At 35.9% G+C, this 22,622-nt stretch overlaps 2 protein-coding genes across 3 annotated transcripts; both read left to right on the forward strand.

Moving 5' to 3' along the window:
- The first annotated feature begins 1,350 nt into the window (after window positions 1–1,350).
- Window positions 1,351–9,064, forward strand: LOC129431328 (alpha-1,3-mannosyl-glycoprotein 4-beta-N-acetylglucosaminyltransferase C). 2 transcript variants are annotated; one of them, XM_055189173.2, is made up of 4 exons: window positions 1,351–1,505; window positions 4,321–4,432; window positions 5,947–6,064; window positions 6,661–9,064. In XM_055189173.2, exons 2-4 carry the CDS (start codon window positions 4,334–4,336, stop codon window positions 7,836–7,838), a joined length of 1,395 nt encoding a protein of 464 aa, XP_055045148.2. In that variant the 5' UTR covers window positions 1,351–1,505; window positions 4,321–4,333; the 3' UTR covers window positions 7,839–9,064. The 2 variants fall into 2 exon arrangements, with proteins under 2 accessions (XP_055045148.2, XP_055045147.2); XM_055189172.2 differs by lacking the exon at window positions 1,351–1,505 and adding an exon at window positions 1,821–2,164.
- Window positions 9,065–19,901: 10,837 nt separating this feature from the next.
- Window positions 19,902–22,314, forward strand: LOC129431192 (thyrotropin subunit beta). The gene is made up of 3 exons (XM_073875696.1): window positions 19,902–20,609; window positions 20,704–20,881; window positions 21,812–22,314. Exons 2-3 carry the CDS (start codon window positions 20,726–20,728, stop codon window positions 22,049–22,051), a joined length of 396 nt encoding a protein of 131 aa, XP_073731797.1. The 5' UTR covers window positions 19,902–20,609; window positions 20,704–20,725; the 3' UTR covers window positions 22,052–22,314.
- The last annotated feature ends 308 nt before the right edge of the window (window positions 22,315–22,622 follow it).

Consider the following 22,622-nt stretch of genomic DNA (forward strand, 5'->3'; position numbering starts at 1 on the left):
CAAAATGTGTGTTCGGCGCGTCGAGTGATCCTATGCGCATCTTGTCAAAATAAGTGCCTGCTGCAGACACAAGGGTTTATGATAAAAAGATGCTTGCGTTTGCTAGATACTCACATAATCTCATGTGTAATCAGAGTTTAATGTTAAAGGAATAGTCTACTCATTTTCAATATTAAAATATGTTATTACCTTAACTAAGAATTGTTGATACATCCCTCTATCATCAACGTTTTTCCTATTTAAGACGAGTAGTTATACGAGCAAGTTTGGTGGTACAAAATAAAACGTAGTGCTTTTCTAGCGGATTTAAAAGAGGAACTATATTTTATGGCATAATAGCACTTTTGGGAGTACTTGGACTCGCCTGAAAAGTCCGCTCCCCTTCTCACTCTCATAATGGGAGAGGGAGGGTGTTACTGCGCCGAGTCGAAGTACTCCCAAAAGTGCTATTACGCCATAAAATATAGTTCCTCTTTTAAATCCGCTTAGAAAAGCGCTACGTTTTATTTTGTACCACCAAACTTGCTCGTATAACTACTCGTCTTAAATAGGAAAAACGTTGATGTGTTTGGTCACTTCTAACTTTATCTCTAAATGGTACCATTGAATGAATGGGGCTAAGCTAAATGCTATCGAAGCGTCGCAGCGCGCTCCAGCTCTTACGTGCACGCACACAGATGATAGAGGGATGTATCAACAATTCTTAGTTAAGGTATTAACATATTTTAATATTGAAAATGAGTAGACTATTTCTTTAAGGGAGTGTCTTGCGTGTATTTTGTGAACGTGAGCATCTTTTTTTATCATAAACGGTTTTGACGAGTGTGCAGCAGGCACTTATTTTGACAAAACACGTGATGCACATGGTTCACATGACGTAACAAACACATTTTGAAAACGCAAGCAATACACATGACACTCCAAACATCTATTTTGTAGCAGTCACCAGCTGCCCTGTTATCTAGTAGGCTAAGTGAGTTTATAGATGAATTGACACAATTGATATGGAAATGAAATGTATTGTAACATTAATTAACGTGTGTTTCATTTATACATCCACTTTATATTGGAGATATATTAATAATGAACATAGTTAAATGTAGCCTATAGTATTCAGCCCATAACAAATAACAATTGATTTTATTACAAAAATATTTTATTTTTAAAAAGAAAAATTTTGTAAGAGAGAAATAGACCAATCCAATCCAATTTCCAACTGTAAATGTAATAAAACAAATAATTTACATTGTAATATTTCGCAAAATATGTGCTTCCACGGCCGCTGCACGCTCATCATAAGTGTACGCATGCGCAGACACCATTCGAAGTTTGGCGCCATTAACTAAAATGAACTACCACTAAAACATAACCTGTTCCAGAGCAGGTTATCCCCAGAGATTCAGTTGCTATGGTTACTTGCATTACCCGAAAGTTAGGCCCTACCTTCGGCTCTGGAACCCAACGCACAGTTGGTTATCCGCTTGCTTACTTATAAACTTACCCAGGTAAGTCACATAACCTGCTTTCTGGAATACGCCCCTAGCTTGGTAACAGTTTGACATATTGTCACAACATTGACAATAACTAATTCGGAGAACAGGAAATAATGGCTTTCAGCTAAATACACTTTATAGGGAAAATATTATATTGCTATGGCCCGTAACGTGACCCACGACCAAATTATTAAAATAATAACAAAAATAAACATTTAAATAGCCTATTGCAATTACGTAAACAACCTTATAGTTCAATATTTGCTTGGGATGACACAATGACATTTATTTAACACACGGTGAACATTTTCATTGATGTATTCATTAACACATTGAGTAGGCTACAATTTATTAGTAACTAACTTGACTCCCCGCTTATGGTCGCTGCGATCTGTCTCTGTCCGACGAGGAGACAGATTTCAGCTTGAAACTTATCTGACAGGTTATTTCTCTCAACCTTTGACCGGTTGTGTTTCATACCTGAGGTTTCATCACTCCCCAAGAGTCTGTCGTCGTCTATATGAGCATGTTAAAGTTATCTATTGGTTAGCGACTGAAGAGCAATAGGAAGTGCGAATGACTCGTTTAAACCGAGTTGCTCTCCGTGTGTAAAGTTTTCTCTTGAAAATTGAACCGCTTTATGAAGGTGTTATAATCGTGCAGGCTATAAGGTAAGTGGATTCAAATGTAGTTTAATCTCTGAATTATTTGAAACTTTGTTTTTGTCCTTAATTATATCAATGTGTCAGAAGCTGGTTAAAGCTGATGTATTTGGGGCATCTCATGTGCGCGTCCGCAAAGCTTCAATTTAGACATCAGTGAATGCGCACCGGACCTCCAGTTTTTTAAACGAGGACATCTGAAGTCATATTTACGCATTTTGCCTCCTTCTGTATCTTAAAATGCATTAAATCTATTTTGTTTTAACACTACTCGTATATCTTTGAAATCAAACATTTGCTTTGCCTGGTCCGTGATGGACAACTGAACAGCAGGGACATTTGGTTATCTTTTAACCATTTACACATTCCAAAGAGAGAATGATAGTATAGACCTGTTATTTTATTTATGCCCGTATATATCAGATATAAGATTCAATCACAACTGCATAAACTCGTTTGAGTTGCTAAAAAGATAACCAGATAAAGATTGGAAGTGAATGCCAGACTCATAGCCTACATAGATAATTCACTGAAACCAGTTTACCTGGTTTTAGCAAATGCTACTCTGTTTCTTTAGGTATTTGCATACTTTCTACAAATGGAAGATGTTTGGTGTCTATGTGCCTAGGTGTGCTTTCATCCTATGTAAATAAAGGACATAATGGCCAACGCAAGCAGACAAAGTCCAGCTTTGCTGATATGGAAACAAGGCTATTGTAAACCACAAAAAAAAAACATTAAAAAGAAGTGTTTGCCATTGGAGAAAATGCAGCAGTTATGCTATACTTATAATAACAAACGTTGTCAACTGCTGAACAAATCCTTTTTGAACACACGACCAGAGCTCTTTGTTTGTTTTAGGCCAGCTTTCCATTTGTTTATTTGCTTGGAAAAGCCTCTGGCTCCGCAGATGACTTTCACACATTGTTTAGTTGTATTGTATGGTGGTTTTAGAAGCATATAGTTCTTGAAAATAGAGGTTGTGAAAGTTATGTGGTAAAAATAAAATCATGTGACAACAGCCTGCCGAGTTGGCGAAATCGTGTGAATTCACACATGAGTTAATTGTGCAAAAAATGTACGATTATCATAAAAAAATTACGAAATCCCACCCTTAACCCCAACATCACGGGGCAAAGGCAAATTGTACAAAAATGTACAAATGTGGTCATTCAAATAAATATGAATTAGCCACCTCATAAAATACGTATGAATTGTTATGAGAAAGCTTTAGATTGAATGCACTGAAGGTTGATTTGGATAAAAGCATCTGCCAAATGCATGCAAATGTAGGTTCTCTTTTTGACTACTTAAAGGCGGAGTCCATGATGTTTGAAAGCCAATGGCGATATTTGAAATCCCCTAAACAAACACGCCCCTACCCCAATAGTATCTGGACCTTCTGTTGATAGACCCGCCCCACACATACGCAACCCGGCAAGGATGTACGTTAGTAGACACGCTCCTTACTGCTGATTGGCTATAAGTGTGTTTTGGTAGTCGGCCCGTCTCCTTTTCCAAAGCGTTTTTCAAACATCGTGGACTCCGCCTTTAACCCATAGTGCAGTGGTTCTCAAACTTTTCACTTAAAAAGTTATTACTGTATCTATCCCATGACCCATCAACATATTTTTAAATGAAAATATGAGAAAAATACACATTTGACCTTTTTTATAATTGAGTAATTTTATTTTCCTTGTCACTTTATTAATAAAACGTAAGTTTAATTAAAATAATAAAAGAATTTATGGTATATCATATCAAAATTATTGTCATTGCTAGTCATTTATTGGACTAAACTGTTTTTTGTGTCATTGACCTTAATAGCAAAGAGGCTTTGCAAAACCCACAAGTGGGTTACTACCCCCATAGTTGGAAAATCCCTGCCATAGTCTGACAGGTGTCACGAAATGTCAACATGTGTTTACATGGGCATCTTTGCAAACTTTTACTTAAACTTATGTTTCAAAATATGATAGACATATTATCATATCCCTGAATGTTTTGCCAATTTTGAAGGTAATGCCTAAATGATTCATAACTGATGATGAATTATTTAAACATGGACATGTGAATAATTAAACAATGCAGCTACTGATTAAAATAACCAAACATATTGGGAGATTCTAGCTACAAAGTATATGTTTTCATGTGTTTGTTGACAGAAAAAGATAGGAGATGAGATGCCATCTAAGGACATCCATTCGCTTAGCGGCTGGTCTTTTCATTTGTGCCAGTATCTACCTCTACATACGGACACAGTCAGCAAACCTGAAGGTAACACATACACTGACTAACAATGACAGCTTCCTTTGGTCAAAATATTGCAATCTCAGTGCAAGTTGAAGACACGTCCACATTATATCCTGACTTTTTACAAGATACCCACTTTTAAGCAGGATGTGATTATTTTTGCACCTCTGCTAAGTTATTTTTAACCCCGGTGAGCAGAACTGTCCCCGCCCCCAATTGTGATTAATGCTACTTATTCAATAGACCATATAAAATACCAAAATGTATTTAACCAAAAAATCTAAATCTTGCATACATCTGCCACAAAAGCAGACTCGACAGTTTTAAACCAATATAGAATTAATAATCGCTGTTATAAGCATCAACCAAAAATATCAGCATTATATTTAGTAAAAGCAAAAATATATTATTATTGCATATTTTTTCAACAAAAAAATAACAGGGTGCAGCTGTAGGAGGCTAACCTTGGTTTCGCACAAGGTTTTTTCTCCATGCTTTGGTTCCTTGCCATTTGGCTATTGGAAATGTCTCAAATTGGGAACTCACTCGAGGAGGGGTGAGGAACCCTGCGCCTGGAGGGCGACTGTCCTGCACAGTTTAGTTCCAACCCTAATCAAACACACCTGCATTTCATTTCCAAGTAATCCTGAAGGCTTTGATTGGATTTTTCGGGTGTGTTGGATTATGGTTTGGTTGGAACTAAACTGTGCAGGACAGTGGCCCTCCAGGACCAGGTTTCCCCACCCCTGTGCTAGAGAGACCAATCCACTTCGAATGTAACTAAAAAGAGCCAATAAATATTGGCCTGCAGTACTTGCATCTGCCGGCCCCGCCCGGGCGGGGAGTAGCTATAAATAGACGGCAGGTGCACTGCATATTCAGGTTTTCGCTGAGGAGCTGAGCCAGAAATACAGGCCACTCAGCACATTGGTACATTAACCGAGGCAAGGGGAAACCTTTTATATGGTCAATGTTGGTGTTTGTCAGATAAATGCGAATAAGCTTTTTTAAAAAATATTTCTACTAATGCAGATCCAGATCAAGTTCTGAACTTTTGTTTTATTTAATGTATCAATTATACTTAAACACCCGAAAGAAACAGATGAATGTGCTTCATAGTTGTGGTTATTCATGAATGTATTTCCATGAAACTTTTTACAAACCGCATCCTGCTTATAAGCCACACTTTAGCATACAGTACTGTGCAAACGTCTTATGCCACCATGCCAGAATTAGATTTGATGTTTTTGCAACGTTAAAGTGATCATATATAATTACTTCTCAGTTTCTTTATAAGAATACAACCAGAAAAATACAAGAAATGTGTATACGTATATAGTATTAAAAAATGTATAAAATGTAAACTGAAGTGTCAAGTTTAGGAGGAAGGTAACCTCCCCTCCCACATCACTTCCCTCTTGGTTTGTTATATTTTAAGTGCAAAGACATTTAGAAATCCATTCTGTGAATTTAATTTTGTCTATCAGTAAGCTTGTTGGAAATTCACAGCAATAGTATTGTTTTATTGATTGATTTAGAGCCAGTCAGTGACCTGGATCTGGGATAGAGAGACTTGGCCTGAACAGATTGAGGGCCATTACCTGCGTTTTAACGTCTCCATTAAAGTTTTGGCAGGAAACCTTCAGCAGCCCAAGAGTAAGTTCATTTATAATCATCAGTGAATTGGCACTTACAAATGTTTTGGGACTATACTGCAGATATAGAGATATCATATGAATCATTACAACACCTTAATGTTTACTGGTTATTTCGTGAAAAACATCAAAATTCTTGTTAATTGTGTTGAATAATTTTCTTAATCACGCTGGGTTGGTTCAACCCATGGTTGGATCAGCTATGGACATTTTGGTTCATTTAAACCAATGGTTAAGTGTGTCCATATTTTACCCAACCATGGGTTGAAACAACCCAAATAAATGTGCTTTACAATGCCACAGAAGAACGGTTTTTGGCTTATTGGCTTTATAAAGATCCTTCAACAACCTTTCTGTTTCACAAAAGGCGAGTGAGTAGTAAAAAGAGGCTTCTTACATTATAAAAAGATATGATATAAAGGATTCTTCTAAAAACATTTGAGGAACCGAAAATGGTTCTTTTTTGTAAAGATCCTCTAAAGCACTTTTTTGAATGGCGTAGTTGTGAAATTTATACAGGCGAAGGTGTAAAATGTATACAAAAAACCCCCCCTCAGACCACTTCCTGTAACATCCTGTGGTTTTTATCATTTGCAGAGTATCTAACTCTGGGGCTTGCATCTGTGAAGAGGAAAAAAGACAATTATCTACAAAGCACCCTTCAGTCAATCTTCTCTCAATCCTCTGAGGAAGAACTGGCTGAAATGGTTGTAGTTGTCCTCCTTGCGGACTTTGACCTGAACTGGGTCCAGCAGACCGTTCGGATGATTCAGGAAAATTTCTCCAATCAGCTGGCTAAGGGTCGGTTGTTGGTCATCCATGCCAACCAAGAGAGCTATCCTCCGCTTACAGGCCTGAAGAGGAACTTTAATGATGCTCCTGACCGTGTGAGCTTCCGTTCGAAGCAGAACGTGGACTACTCCTTTTTGCTCCATTTCAGCAGAAACCTCTCCCAGTACTATATCATGTTGGAAGACGACGTGACCTGTGCTAAGAACTTCTTCTCGTATTTACGCCAGCACGTTCGATCGATGGGGTCCTCAAAGTGGGTCACCCTGGAATTTTCCAAACTGGGGTACATAGGAAAACTGTACAAATCCAGCGACCTGCCTACTTTGGCTCGGTTTCTGTATAACTTCTACCAGGAGATGCCCTGTGACTTCCTGTTGATACATTTCCGCACCTTGTTGATGCAGGATAAAATAATTCGGTTTCGCCCATCGCTGTTTCAGCATGCGGGCACTTACTCGTCTTTTCAAGGCACGTTCAATCGCCTAAAGGACGAGGACTTTGTCGAAGAGCTCGCCGATAACCCTCCAGCAGACATTAGTACGAACATCGAGCATTTCTCGACCAACACGCCTGATAACGCGTATAACCAAGATTCTGATTATTTCTGGGGCATGAACCCTATTGGCCCAGAAAGCTACTTCACTGTGACCTTTCACAAACCTGCGCTGATCTCCCGTGTGCGGATACAAACTGGACTGGAAGGAAAAGATGAGCTGTCCTCTGCCATCGTGGAGCTTGGGAGAACTCTGGTGGAGAAAGAGACTACGAGGGAATGCTCGGGGTTTGAAACACTTGGCTCCCTGAAACAAGGACTGTTCGATATGTCAGCTATTGAAAAACTTGTGAACACAACCGTTTACTGTGTACGAATCCAAGTCACAGCCGAACAACCAAACTGGGTCATAATAAACTACTTTCAGATCTGGACATTTAAGACTGAGAGAACTTACACTTACAAAGCCGACAAAAATATTGCAACATAAAATGTTTTTGAATGCACAAATGAATGTCTCATCATAGCCGACCAAAATGTACATCTCTTGGCAATCTGTGACTAAGTATGCAAAGCTTCTATTCTAATGACACAGCTGATGGTCACAGCAACTTACTATAACAAAACAGTCCACCATTCTGAGAAAAGGCAAACGGTGACCATTTTCTGTGTCTTCTCTGTATAGTTTTAATGCATTTAACAGGTAATTTTATGTAAAGCGCTTTGCAGAGAAGTGCTATATAAATGTTACAAATTATTATTTATCCAAAGCTACTTCAAGGTATCCAGTTCATTGTTTACTATGTTATCTGTTAACCAAACCCATGACCTTGATCTACCAAATAAAGAATTATGAAGTAGCAGTTTTGTGGGGGCAGTGGGCCCCGCGGGGCAGTGGTGTTGCAGTGCATTTTATAACAGCTAAGGGGCGTTGTTAGGCACGATGCGAAGCTAACCCCCTTGGCTGTTGTGGAATGCACTGTGGCACCGCTGCTTCGCGGGGCTTGTTGCTTTTATAAAACTGTTACTTTATATGCATAGCAGGATTTCATCAAATAAAACACAAATAAGTTCTAATTATATTAGTACAAATATTACTCTTCCGCCAAACAAAGTAGTTCCTCAGAATCAAGTGTGGCTGCAACAGAGCGCAGTTCCCAACCAACACAGACGCAGCAATAACACAATGAAAATATGATTAAAGACTAGGGGTGTTAACAATAATCAATTCGGCAATGCATCGCAATGCGGGCATGCACGATTCAGCATCGATGCAGCAAAGTGCCATAATCGATTATGTCACTGTTTATTTTCTGGCCTTTTAGTTTAAAGGCTTACAGAAAAATGATCTTCTTTAAATAAACATAAAATATATCAAATGAAAGAACAGACGCTCCACGCTTCCTCCTACCTTTATTTGTTCTCTTATCACCTCTCAAATTTGAAGCTAAAAGCCGAGATAATTAAATTTTTGTGAATAACTTTTGTAAGAGATCTGATTCAGAGCCATCAAAACTTACATGGTGTTTTTAGTGTTGAGTGAATGCGTCAGTGTTTAAGTTGGATAATAACGGAAATATGGATTTGATGTTAAAAAACAATAAAGAGAAGTGTTTTCTCTTTATTGACGAGATGACTCAACAATATTTATTGACAAATTTTCTGGATATCGCCATTAATTGTGCAATTGTAGAACAATTAAAAAATAATTACAGACTGTGGTGTTTATTTTCATAAATCAGTACGCAGCAACAGTGGCGCAGTGATACTTATGTAATATGGTCTGAACCGTGGGGTTACCGGGGTATTTTATCACGGCTTAGAACCTTTGAGGATGAAAAAGGATTTATAAGCACAATGTAACCAATCTCATTTTTTATATGCCACAAATAGCTGTATAGGTCAGTGGTAGAGCATTGCATTAGAAGAGCAAAAGGTCACGGGTTCAGACTCAGGGAACACACAGACTGGTAACAAATTTGTAGGCCTGCTTTATAATGCACAGTAAGTAGCTTTGAATAAAAGTTTCTTCCAAATGCATAAAGGTAAATGTATGCCAGTCATACCTGTCAACACTCCCGTTTTTCCTGGGAATCTCTTGTGTTTCACAGTAATTCCCGCCCTTGCTGTTTTCACGAGAAACGCCCAGAAGAATTTTATTTCTATATCTCCAAGCTAAATGCCTATGCCTACGCCTTTCAAAGTGCATCACATTGACAACGTTAACACGAACCCTCAAAATGTGATTGTTATGGGATTTGGTCTGTATTGTGATTATGCTTTACCTCATGTAAACACAATACTTTAATAAAAGTAATGGGATTAAGCTCATAATTGCAGCAAATTAAAAGAGGCGGTGGCCATGTAAACACGTAAACGCCTTTATACCACAATAACTAAAGTGTGTGCACCAAGTTTTCCCTGAACTCTGTCAACACGACTCACTGTCAGCAGTCTGCCTTCATTCAGAGACAGCTAAAATAACTTCTTCACGGCACTGAATAACGAAATAAATATGTCCATGAGAACCGAGGGGCAACCTTCCTTAAACTTTCGCATACCTAAGGGCGTGGCCACTTGAGTGAGGGGTGACGGCCACTGCTGTAACTAGAGTCGAGCTAGGGGGCGTGGTTTCAGCAACCAACCACCTCAGCTTCACCCAGCATGTCCCGCCTCTTTACCCATTTTCGGTTTTCCGCAAGTGATTCGTGGTGACGCGCAGCCAGTCGTATGTTCTTTGTGGTAGCAAGCATCATTTCCGTTCATGTGGAAAAAGTTTCTGTTCATTCCGTTAAAACGTATATGTGAATCGAGAGCCTTTATGCAAAATGCGGAGGTATGAGAAAAAAAACTTTTTTGGCGGTGCATAAACTGATCTGTGACTGGACTAGGATGTCAGGGAGTAGTGATGGAGATGGTGGATATGAGGGTATGGATTTAAATGAATGGACGGAAGTAAGGAGGAATAAACGAGTTAAAAATAATAGTAGTATAGGAGGTAGTAGTTCAGATGAAGGGAAAAAAGGTAGGGTCGTGCGGAGGAGAGTAGTTGAAGATGAGGGGTTCAAACTAGTTAAAGGGATTGTTCGGCCAAAAATGATATTAGAACCATGATTTACTCACCCCCAAGCTGTCCGAGTTGCATATGTCTATCATTTTTCAGACAAACACATTTTCGGATACTTTAGAAAATGTTTTAGATGTTTCAGTTAATTAAATTTGAAGTTACGGGGTCCACAACCTTCAAGTCCAAAAAAGTGTGTCCGTCCTTCACAAAATAAATCCAAACGGCTCCAGGATGATAAACAAAGGTCATATGAGGGTAATCCGCAAGGTGTTGTTGGAGAAATATCCATATTTAAAACTTTATTAACGAAAATAATTACCTTCCGGTAGCGCCGCCATCTTATTCGCGCCTGCATTCAAGATCACAGCTTTACGCAGCGTACAGAGGTTTCTCTGCTGCTGCTCTGTGCCCCCGCCCTCCGAATTTGTCATACGTCACTAAGAATAGTGCGTACACTATGCTAATACTCTCTCCTGAATACAGAGGAGTCTAAGATGGCGGTGCTACCGGAAAGAGGAAAATGAAATAAGGAAAGTTAGTCTGGTGGCACTGACTTGCGATTTGAAGGAAAAAATTGGTGTGATTCTGATGGCGAAAGTGTTGGGAGATGGTGGATTGTTAATCAAATGTAAAAATGAAAAGCAGAGGGAAAAGGTAATGAAGATGATGGATATATAAAATATGTGGCAGAACGGTAGAGAAAGCCAAGAAGACAGGTGATGGTCCATTTAAGAAAGGTGTTATATATGGTATCCCAGTTGAGTTAAAGTTGGAGAAATTGAAGTCAAACATAAGAGGGGGGAAAGTTATTGACATTAAACGGTTGCAAGCAAGGAAAGGCGGAGAAATGATTGTCTGTCAGTGTTACTGGTTTTCCAAGAGAGGGAATTGCCATAATAAAGTGAAAGTAAGTTACAATGTAAGAGTGTATGTTCCACCTCCTTTGAGATGTTTTAAATGCCAAAGGTATGGACATATATCAGCTGGGTGTAAAGTAGAACAAAAGTGTGGAAGATATGGAGGGGAGCGGAGCATGAGTATGGGAAGTGTGAGGAAGGGGCAGAGATTAAATGTGTTACCAGGAAGTTGGAAACAAGCCATTATAATACCCACCAGGAAACCAGGAAAAAACTTTTCAGAAACCTTTTTGGTAGATAATGGAACACCACAAGGAAGTGTTATTAGTCCTTTGTTGGTTTCAATAATGATTGATGATGTGTATAATAGTATTGGGCAGGGTATAGGGAGATCTCCATTCGCAGATGATGTGGCACTGTGGAAAAGAGGTAGAAATGTAGAATATGTTTTGAAACAGTTGCAGGAAACAATGGAAATAGAAGAAAGGTGGTCCTTACAATGGGGATTTAAATTTTCGGTGGAAAAAACAAAAACACTTTTCTTTACAAGGTAAAAAATAGGAGCAGAGTGTCGACTGTATATGGAAATGAGCTTGAAAGAGTTGAAACATTCAAATTTTTAGGAGTGTGGTTTGAGGTGAGGCTCATATGGAATGTTCATATTGACAGTATTGTAAATAAATGTAAAAAGGTTTGAAATGTTATGAGATGTTTAGTGGGAACTGAGTGGGGTGCAGATAGGTCAGCTCTGAAAACTAGTTTTAATAAGATCAGTTATGGATTATGGGTGTATAGTGTATGGGACAGCATCTAAAACCTTGGATGTAATCCAAGCACAAGCAGTGAGGATATGCAGTGGGGCTTTTAAAACAACATCTGTGCCAGCGTTGCAGGTAGAAATGAGAGAAATGCCATTGGAGTTAAGGAGACAGCAAATTATGATGACATATTGGGTGAATTTACAAGGACATCGTAACAATCCTGCAATAGATGCTATTGAGCCATGCTGGGAACATGGAAAAAGGCAAACAAAGAGCTTTGGTTGGGTTGTTAGAAAAAAGGCAAGTGAAATCAATATACTGGATAGGACTTATTCTCCAACGGTAGTTCTACCAACTATACCACCTTGGTTAATGCCACAACCAGAGATAGATCTTAGCCTCATTGAATTGACAAGAGATGATCATGAGGGAAACAAAACAATATTTAAATCATATATAGGGGATAAATACAGTGGTTATTTATTTACAAATTTATACAGATGGTTCTAAAGACCCTTTGACGGGGAGAACAGCAGCAGCAGTAGTAATACCTGAGTTTAGCTTTGAATATAGAAAGAAACTTACTGATGATATATCGGTCTTTGCAGGTGAAATGATGGCCATGGTTATTGCATTGCAATGGGTAGAGGAAGTAAGGCCAGAGAAAGTGGTTATTGTGCAGCATTAATGGGTTTAAAATTTTGCAATTCTAAGAATAGAGAAGATTTACTATATGAAATACTACAATCATTATTCAGATGTCATAAAATGGAGTTGTCTGTTACATTTGTGTGGGTTCCGGCACATGTAGGAGTTGATGGAAATGAAAGGGCAGATAAAACAGCAAAAGAGGCTGTGAAATGTGAGAATAAACACATACATGCATTAGTAAGTCTGAAGCCAAAGTGGTGATTATGTGGCAGAAACAAAGAAAGTAAAGGAAGATATCTTTATAAAAACAATCCATTAGTTGGGAATACAAGATTTGGAGTACAAAATTAAAAAAGAAAAGGTTATTACAAGATTAAGGAATGGTCATACTGGTCTAAACAGTTCTCTATATTTTATTGGAAAGCATATAATCGGAAAGTGTGAATATTGTGGAGAAAAAGAAACAGTGGATCATGTTTTATTCTATTGCAAGAAGTATGATTTAGAGAGAGAAGAGTTAAAAATGCTTTAAGCCAAAATGGAGAACAAGATATTGGTAATATTTTGGTAAAATCTCCTGGCGACAAGAGTTGGGATCTCCTGTTAAAATATTTAGGAGCAACAAGATTAATGAATAGAATCTGAGGAATAAAAAACAATTAAAAAGAATGATGTGTATTTATAGTATTTTTTCTATTTTTTTTCTTACTTTCTTTTTCTTTAACAGTTAATGTTAGTATAGATCATTAGTCCACACTCCAGATCAGTGGGTGGCGGTAAATGCACCCGAAAGTTGTTTGTCAACCCCCAATAAAAGCAAGAGAAGAAGAAGTTTCCCGGCCAAGATGGTGACGGCAGGCAACGCCTACTTTAAGCTTCAAAAACGATCTTCACAAACCAAGGGGGGACGTCACCGACACTACGTTCATATTTTTTAGGTTATGATAAGAACGTGTTTGTCACTTAACGTAAGTAAATTAAAACATTGGACAGGATATGTGTGAGGTCATCATTTGTGCTCTGTATTGGGCTATGTGTGAATAATCAGAAAATAAAAAGCGCATGTAAACAAGAGTAAAGAGGTAAGCTCTGGTCTTACTGTGATTAAGTCCTTACTCTGATTATTGGAAATAATCGCATTATTGGTGTACATGTAAACGTAGTATTTGATTGTAATATCCCAGCAAACACAGAACGTTCCCCTAATGGTTATTTTTTGGTTATTTTTGTAACCATAAAACAACGTTCACATAACGTTGTAGGGTGGTTATTTTTAAAATAACCTAAAAATAACTTATACAGAACGTTCTCTAATGGTTATTTTTTGGTTATTTTTTTGAAACCATAAAATAACATTACCATAACGTTGCAGGGTGGTTATTTTTTTAAATAACCTAAATATAACCATTAGAGAGCGTTCTCTAATGGTTATTTTTTGTAACAATAAAATAACGTTCCCGTAACGTTGCAGGGTGGTTATTTTTTAATAACCTAAAAATAACTTATACAGAATGTTCTCTAATGGTTATTTTTTGGTTATTTTTGTAACCATCAAATTACGTTCCCATAACGTTGCAGGGTGGTTATTTTTAAAATTACCTAAAAATAACGTATACAGAACGGTCTATAATGGTTATTTTTTGGTTATTTTTTGTAACCATAAAATAACATTCCCATAACGTTGCTGGGTGGTTATTTTTTTAAATAACCTAAATATAACCATTAGAGAGCGTTCTCTAATGGTTATTTTTTGTAACAATAAAATAACGTTCCCGTAACGTTGCAGGGTGGTTATTTTTTAATAACCTAAAAATAACTTATACAGAATGTTCTCTAATGGTTATTTTCTGGTTATTTTTGTAACCATCAAATTACGTTCCCATAACGTTGCAGGGTGGTTATTTTTAAAATTACCTAAAAATAACGTATACAGAACGTTCTATAATGGTTATTTTTTGGTTATTTTTTGTAACCATAAAATAACATTCCCATAACGTTGCTGGGTGGTTATTTAAAAATATCCTAAAATAACCTTTAGAGAACGTTCTCTAGTGGTTGTTTTTTGGTTATTTTTGTCACCATAAAATAACGTTCCCATAACGTTGCAGGGTGGTTATTTTTAAACTAGCCTAAAAATAACTTATACAGAACGTTCTCTAATGGTTATTTTTTGGTTATTTTTGTAACCATAAAATAACGTTCCCATAACGTTGCAGGGTGGTTATTTTTAAAATTACCTAAAAATAACGTATACAGAACGTTCTATAATGGTTATTTTTTGGTTATTTTTTGTAACCATAAAATAACGTTCCCATAACGTTAGTTTTTGGTTCCCATAACATTATTTTTAAGGTTTGTTTTTGGTTAACCAGGAAAGTTTTTTTACGGAAATAGAATGTTATTTTTAGGTTAGTTTAATGTTGCCCTAACGTTATTCTAACATAATGATAACGTTAGAGTAATGTTAGGGGAACGTTATTTTTACGTTATTTTAATGTTCCTCTAACGTAAAACTAACCTAAAAATAGCATTCCCCTAACGTTATTCCATAACGTTGGAATAACGTTAAACTAACCTAAACAAATAACGGTCTTCTAACGTTATCATAACGTTCTCCTAACGTTAGGGGAACGTAAAACTAACCTAAAAAAATTTAACCTAAAAACTTTCCTGGCTAACCAAAAACAAACCTTAAAAATAACGTTATGGGAACCAAAAACTAACGTTAGAGGAACGTTTTTAGAACCAAAAATTGTTAGCTGTGATTGAGCTTTATCACTTAGGGCAGTGGTTCTCAAACTACTCCACTCACTTGGGACAGGGCCATTTTCGGCACTTAGAATTCTACTGGATTGCCGTACCCAAAATGTAAATGTTGATGGGTACTGATGCCAGTAAATTAAGAATTGAAATGCAGTAAGCCAAATTGGCTTAGCCAAATTTATTGATCCAGTGGTGAAAATTGTTTATTATAAAATAGAATTTACATATGTTGGTGGTTTGATAAATTGGTGTTGGGGGTTTGACAAAAAGTGACAGGTTTCATGAGACAGGGCCTGGGGGAGGGGGTTAATACATGTTTTGAAATGTGGAAATGTTAATATTAAAATAATAGTTCACCCAAAAATGAAAACTCTGTCATCATTTACTCACTTTCATGTTGTCTGATGAACACGAAGGAAGATATTTTGAGGAATGTTCGTAATCAAACCGTTGCCCCATTCACTTCCATAGTTTTTTTCCTACTATGGAAGTGTATGGGGCTCACAAAAGGTTAACAAACATTCCTCAAAATATCTCCCTTCGTGTTCATCAGAACAAATACATTTATGCTGGTTTGTAACAACACCAGAGTGAGAAAATGATGACCGAATTTTACTATCCCTTTAAGAATGAAGTCAACACAAAGATGTACAAGCCATACAGAAGCGGGAGCATTTATAAGGAACTTGCTGCCCCCTAGAGGTAAAGACTTTAAAGTAAAAGTCTCTGCAGAATAGTAAATACAGATACAATACTTGTTCAACAGTACCTTCCTTAACTCTTTATTTGTATGTTTTGTATGTGCACTGTATATTTGTTTAAACAGCTTAGTTGCATTCATTGCAATGTGAACTGTTCATATCAGAAACTTCTTTACCAAAATGACATGGATTGCATATATTGTGTGTGACACTAACTGATCAGGTAGATTTGAATATAAGTCATGTTATTAACCTACTTGTTAGATTGAACTTCAAATTACAAACATGTGCAGAATCCTAAACATATTTATGTTTTTCATATATGAACTGTTTTATTACATTACCAATATAACATCATTGATTACATTAACCAGCTTGTCCCCCTTGTATGAGTAGACATGTTTTCTGCAAACATAAAAATTCCACTAATATAAACCTAAAGTAACTGCGTACATACAACCTGCAGGTTTAGGTAATAACGTTGCTAGGATGAATCCCATCCGATAACCTAAAGTATTAAACAGCACTTCTTGGCTGGTCGGCCTCAGCTGTTTTTCTACATTAAGTGTTTGTTTGAGGAGACACTCATCATAAAAAATAGGGATGGGTCAAATATCCTTATGACCTAGTTTTCTGAAGTAACCAGCATGTATCACGTTGCCCTTCAGCAAAACTTCCATGTCTCCAGCTCAACGTGACCAGGCTGACTTGGTTAGTTGGAGTGAATGTAACCGATTGCACAACCATACATTATGTCTTCATGGCATGCTCTGTATGCCACCGAGAATTTATTGAGGTCTCAGGTAACATCCTTATTATATAAACTCTTCTAACCCAAACCCTGTGGTTATAGCTGGCCGGGAAGCAGACATACTGACATGATTCAGCTTGGAGTCAGGTATAAGACATACTGTACAGCTCATAATGTAAATGTTGCTGAATCTACCTCAACATTTGAACAGAGAACTCATTTTATTTAGCTTATTTTGACTATTTATATTAAATGATTACTTTATCAAAGGAAGTGTGAGACTAGGTTTGATTGATATATTTTTTATTCTTGTTAAATCTGTTAATGGTTTAATTATTAATATTGGGTGTTTTGCTGTAATGTTAGAGATGATGTTGTCTATAAAAATTATGTGCTTAATGTGGTAGTGTAACATAAAATTAATGGGGTTTATAGAAAATATTATTTGGTAATCCTAAATGAATCTTCAGTCTTTTCTTAAATGTCTTAATTAGAAATAAATTTAATAATTTGCTCTTGCTCACATGCAAATGTACACTGTAAAAAATGTCTGTAGAAATTACAGTATTACTGGGTATTACTGGCAACTAGCTGCCAGTAACTTACTGTAGATTTTACATTTATGTTATTTACTGGCAACATTTTGTTCAAAGTTAAAGAAACATGAAACATTTTTTGACTTTATCTTCTACAGTAAGTTACTGGCAACCAGCTGCAAAATTACAGCAATTTTTTTACAGTGTTATACATATTTTTTCAATGAGTGAATAACTTTTGATATCATTTTTTATTTTATTTTTTTATTCTCATTAAAAATTAAAATCACAATGTAACTTAATACATTAAGGGGGTGGTTTCCCGGACAGGGATTAGCTTAAGCCAGGACTAAGCCTTATTTTAATTAGGAAATATAACTAGTTTAACAAACATGCCTTACCAAAAATATTACTTGTGTGCATTTTGAGGCCAAACAAAGGGCACTGATGTATTTTTAGATATGTCAGTGCATGTTGTTAAACAGCTCTTACATTTATTTTACACTACACTTTAAAAAATGTCTGTAGAAATTACAGTATTACTGGGTATTCCTGGCAACTAGCTGTAGATTTTACATTAATGTTATTTACTGGCAACAGTTTGTTAAAAATTAAATGAACATGAAACATTTTCAGTCTTTATCTTCTACAGTAAGTTACTGGCAACCAGCTGCATAATTACAGCACTACACTGTAAAAAAAATCTGTAGAAATTACAATGTTATTGCAGCTGGGTTGCCGGTGATTTGCCGTGGATTTGAATGTGTGTTGTTTACTGGCAAGATTTTGTTCAAAGTTAAATACATTTGAAAAGTCTTTATCTTTACAGAATAAAACTATTCAATAACAGTCTCATGCAAAGCATTCTGGGAACCAGAAATCATCATCAACATTTTTCTGTTTTTTTGCTTAAGATTTTGTTTACAAGAATGATATGCTTGATGCTGTTTTTTAGTTTATTTAATGTTGCCAGTAAATAACATACATTTAAATCTACAGTAAGTTACAGGCAAACCCAGCTGCAATAACACTGTACACTGTAAAAAAAATCTGTAGAAATTACAATGTTATTGCAGCTGGGTTGCCGGTAAATTACCGTAGATTTAAATTTATGTTATTAACTGGCAAGAGTTTATTCAAAGTTAAATACATTTTATATATTAACAAATCTTTATCTTTACAGAATAAAACTATACAATAACAGCCTCATGCAAAGCATTCTGGGAACCAGAAATCATCATCAACTTTTTTCTGTTTTTTGCGTCAGATTTTGTTTCCCAGAATGTTTAGCTTGATGCTGTTTTTCTAGTTTTATTCTGTAAAGACAAAGACTTGTAAATGTTTAATGTTCATTTAACTTTGAACAAAATGTTGCCAGTAAATAACATAAATTTAAATCTACGGTAAGTTAACGGCAACTCAGCTGCAAATTTCTACGTAATTTTTTTACAGTGTAATTTCTACAGAATTTTTTTTACAATGTAGTCTAATCCCTGTCTGGGAAACTGCCCCATGATGTCTTTTCTTGTTTGAGCTTTTTAAACTCACTGAGCTATTAAGTACAAACTGTTCAATAAAGAAATTAAATATTATTATTTTTCAATTCTTAAGTGAATACTTATTAGCATGTAATGTAAAGTGTGACCAGTATTTGTTTTACAGCATTATATATACTGTATACATGTAAATATTTGTCTATGTCTTTCAGGTAAAAACTTGTATTTTATACCTAAAAGAAATGTATTTAGCCAAGTTTAAGTTCATTTTTGGAAAACTTTATACTAATAATTTAAATTTAATATATAAGCAAAAGTGCCTTAGTGACTGTATATTTAATAAGTTAAAATGTTTGTGTATATTTACAGTGAATAAACCAACATGCTGGTTAATGCTTGTTAATGACTCAAGTCATAATAAATCTTTTTTGTATTTAAATATATTTTTTCTGTAACTCAGGGTGATGGTTGTCATAGTTGCAGTTTGGAAGCATGCTGTAGCAGGCACATGTCCCAGAGGCGGAGAGGGAAGCATTAGTGGGGATTAGACAAAAAAAATATTGTCCAGGTGGACAACGATACACGTGAAACATGGTTGACGTCTCTGTACAGCCAAGTTTACTTACAACCAGCAGAACATTCATCAGTTTAAAACAGACACATGCAAATGTGCTGAAGACATTTAAAGAAGTATTTCCCCCAAAGTCATCCTTTAAAAGTACGTTAGTTAGCTGTGGTCAGGTTGATTTAGTCTTATTCAAAATCAAATCTTTTTTTAAATAAATAAAATCAATTTGTCAGTCCATTTTTAGGTTACCTTTCTGCAGAAGCATATTCCAGAAGGACTGAATTTTTTGTGTCTTTTAAATTCATTGGTTGTCTTTAATTTTGTCTTCAAATGTATATATAGATTTAAAAAAAAAGGGGGTTATGACGATGATTTACTAATAATCATTATTAGAAATTCCAACAAAGTCACACAGATAGAGAAACACAATTGTGTGAAAACAGATATTGTGTTGGGAATGTAACACCTACGATGTATTATTAAACACAATACAGTAGGATAGCGATGAAGAATTTGGTGTAATTAGTTCAAATCTCTTGTAAAATACACACTTACAGGGCTTCAAAAGGTTTAACATATGCAGCGATCCCACAAAAAAAAACATTTTTGGTTCTCCAAAGAACTTTTCAGTCAAAGGTTTTTTTAACTAACCATTTCAATCTTATCTTTCCAAAATAATTTCATGTGAATTAAAGGTTCTGCAGATATCTTTATGTGTACCTTACAGGTATGGCATAATGTAGCATCTCAATTTTTTAAAGTGTATAATAATTCTTGAATGCTACAAATTATGTGTAAACAAATAGCTTGTACCTTTAGATCCTAAAAAAACCCCAAAAAATAAGTGCAGCCTAATTTTAATGAATAAATAGCGATGCATTATTATCAATTCCACTGTACACTTTGTGTTACATAAAGAGATGTTGGAACGAGGCTGCATGTGGCCATTTGTTGTGGTGTCACGTTGATAGTGACACTGTTGATTTCTAATGTGGAGGATCAGCATGAAGACCCTCCCTCTCTTTCAAGCAAGATAAGAGGAACGAGGATCATTTGCTATTAGTGTGAGTCCAAAAGCAATCAGGAACCTTTGACCATACTCAGAATTGGGTACATTTTTATCATTTTATATTCTGATATACACACCAATGCAATGTTTGCGTCGGCAATACCACTACAGTAACATTGTGTGTTGCTTTTGGAGTTTGGATAGGTGCTGGCTGAAAATGGGGATGCTGTTTTGTAGCCTGCTCATTGCGTTGGGTGCAGACGCCCTCATGGCCTGTTCCCTGGAAAACTACACACTGTACGTGAATCGGCACGAGTGCGGTCACTGCATGGCCATCAATACAACCATATGCAGCGGAATGTGTTTCACACAGGTAAGATCTGCCAATCACTCTCTCATGTGATGGTTAGCATGTTATTTATGTTCAGTTGTGTGTGAATCTCTACATATTGTGCCAAAGTTAAGAATGATGGGACCCAAAGTGAGGATGTCAACCTATTTATGCCTTTATCATGTTAGTAAAATTTTATGTTTAACACTAGACATATGAATGCTGTTTTTTGACATTTGACACTTTCTCATAATATAAACCCATCATGCTTTGGGATTTACTATTTACTATTTAAAATCATCCTACATAATACAAAGAACATTTTGTGAAAATATAGTCTTTATATTATCTGTATTATTAAATACACTCTAAAAAATTTGCTGTAATTTTGCAGCTGGTTGCCAGTAACTTACTGTAGATGATAAAGTAAAAAAAAATGTCATGTTCATTTAACTTTGAACAAAATGTTGCCAGTAAATAACATAAATGTAAAATCTACAGTAAGTTACTGGCAGCTAGTTGCCAGTAATACCCATTAATACTGTAATTTCTACAGACATTTTTTACAGTGTAAGGCCAAAGATTGATATCTATGTGAATCACTGAATGAAATCTAATTTTGATGCTACTAATCTTATTATTAGATGATGAGACTTTAGTCTGGATGTTACAGACAGACACATATATGCAAAAAAATAACTTTGCTGCCATGATGATATTGATATAATTGTTTTTGACTTTTGAGAATGAAGCTGTGATTACTCTTAACTTTAAAATTTAATACAATTTTTAAAAATATTTATCTAGTTTTCAAATAAAATATTACACTTTTTCTTAATGTGTGCATGCTTGAGCTTGCATATTTGCATTCAAGCAAGCGCGTGCACACACACACACAGACACGCTCAGGGTCAAAAGGAGTAATAATGATTGTCCTGTCAGTGCACTACGCTGTCTTTCTGTATGTGGTAGGACACAAACGTGGCAGGATTTGTGGGCAAGCGTTTCCTGATTCAGAAGGGATGTATGCACCGTTCTTTGGTGTATCATGCTGCTAAGATGCCCGGCTGTCCTCTTCACATTGACCCAGTCTTCTTCTATCCTGTGGCCCATCGATGTCGCTGCATGAAATGCAACACGGCCAGAAATGAGTGTGAGCATAAGCCCAAGAGGATGCGCAACAAATGTTCCAAACCCCTGCGTGCAGTTTAAATCTAAAGTATAAAAGATTTCTCTTCTCTCATTAAGATTTAGTTTTGATAAACTTTTTGCTAACTTTGTTTCTTTGTTTAAAAGCAAGAAAAGTAGGACTGAATAAAAGCTGGTGGTTTTATAAAATGCATGCTATATATGAAGATATGATTATAATATTATAACTATAATTATTTACATAAAAGTTACTTTCATGAGAAAGTGTCTTAGTTTTGCTAGGAATGTGTTTGTTTTAGTTGTCTATGACTGTACCTGCTGTGTTTTAAAAAATGATAAATAAAATTTTTCTGATGTTTATTTTATGCAAATTGAAGAAAATTTTTGGAATGGTGTGATTTTTTTTATCAGAAATACTTTAAAATTGTAATTTATGCAGCCTTTACCTTAATCAAAAAAAGATCAAACTAGATCTATTGTCATAATGTTATTATAAAGCATCACAGAAATCAACTTCAGCTAGAGAGTTTTCTAGTAAAAAGGTAAAAAAATTGTTTTTAGATCTTTACTGCCATTTTATCTCAGCTTTTTTAGTTGATATAAACTCTGAACTACATTTACACTTTTATAAATA

The sequence above is a fragment of the Misgurnus anguillicaudatus genome, chromosome 13 (genome assembly GCF_027580225.2).
Source record: "Misgurnus anguillicaudatus chromosome 13, ASM2758022v2, whole genome shotgun sequence".
Classification (NCBI taxonomy): domain Eukaryota; kingdom Metazoa; phylum Chordata; class Actinopteri; order Cypriniformes; family Cobitidae; genus Misgurnus; species Misgurnus anguillicaudatus.

Coding starts and splice junctions, on each gene's coding strand:
- LOC129431328 (XM_055189173.2), top strand. CDS start 4,334: ATGAGATGCCATCTAAGGACATCCATTCGCTTAGCGGCTGGTCTTTTC. Junction 4,433..5,946: donor CACAGTCAGCAAACCTGAAG/GTAACACATACA, acceptor TGATTGATTTAG/AGCCAGTCAGTGACCTGGAT. Junction 6,065..6,660: donor AAACCTTCAGCAGCCCAAGA/GTAAGTTCATTT, acceptor TATCATTTGCAG/AGTATCTAACTCTGGGGCTT.
- LOC129431192 (XM_073875696.1), top strand. CDS start 20,726: ATGGGGATGCTGTTTTGTAGCCTGCTCATTGCGTTGGGTGCAGACGCC. Junction 20,882..21,811: donor GCGGAATGTGTTTCACACAG/GTAAGATCTGCC, acceptor TGTATGTGGTAG/GACACAAACGTGGCAGGATT.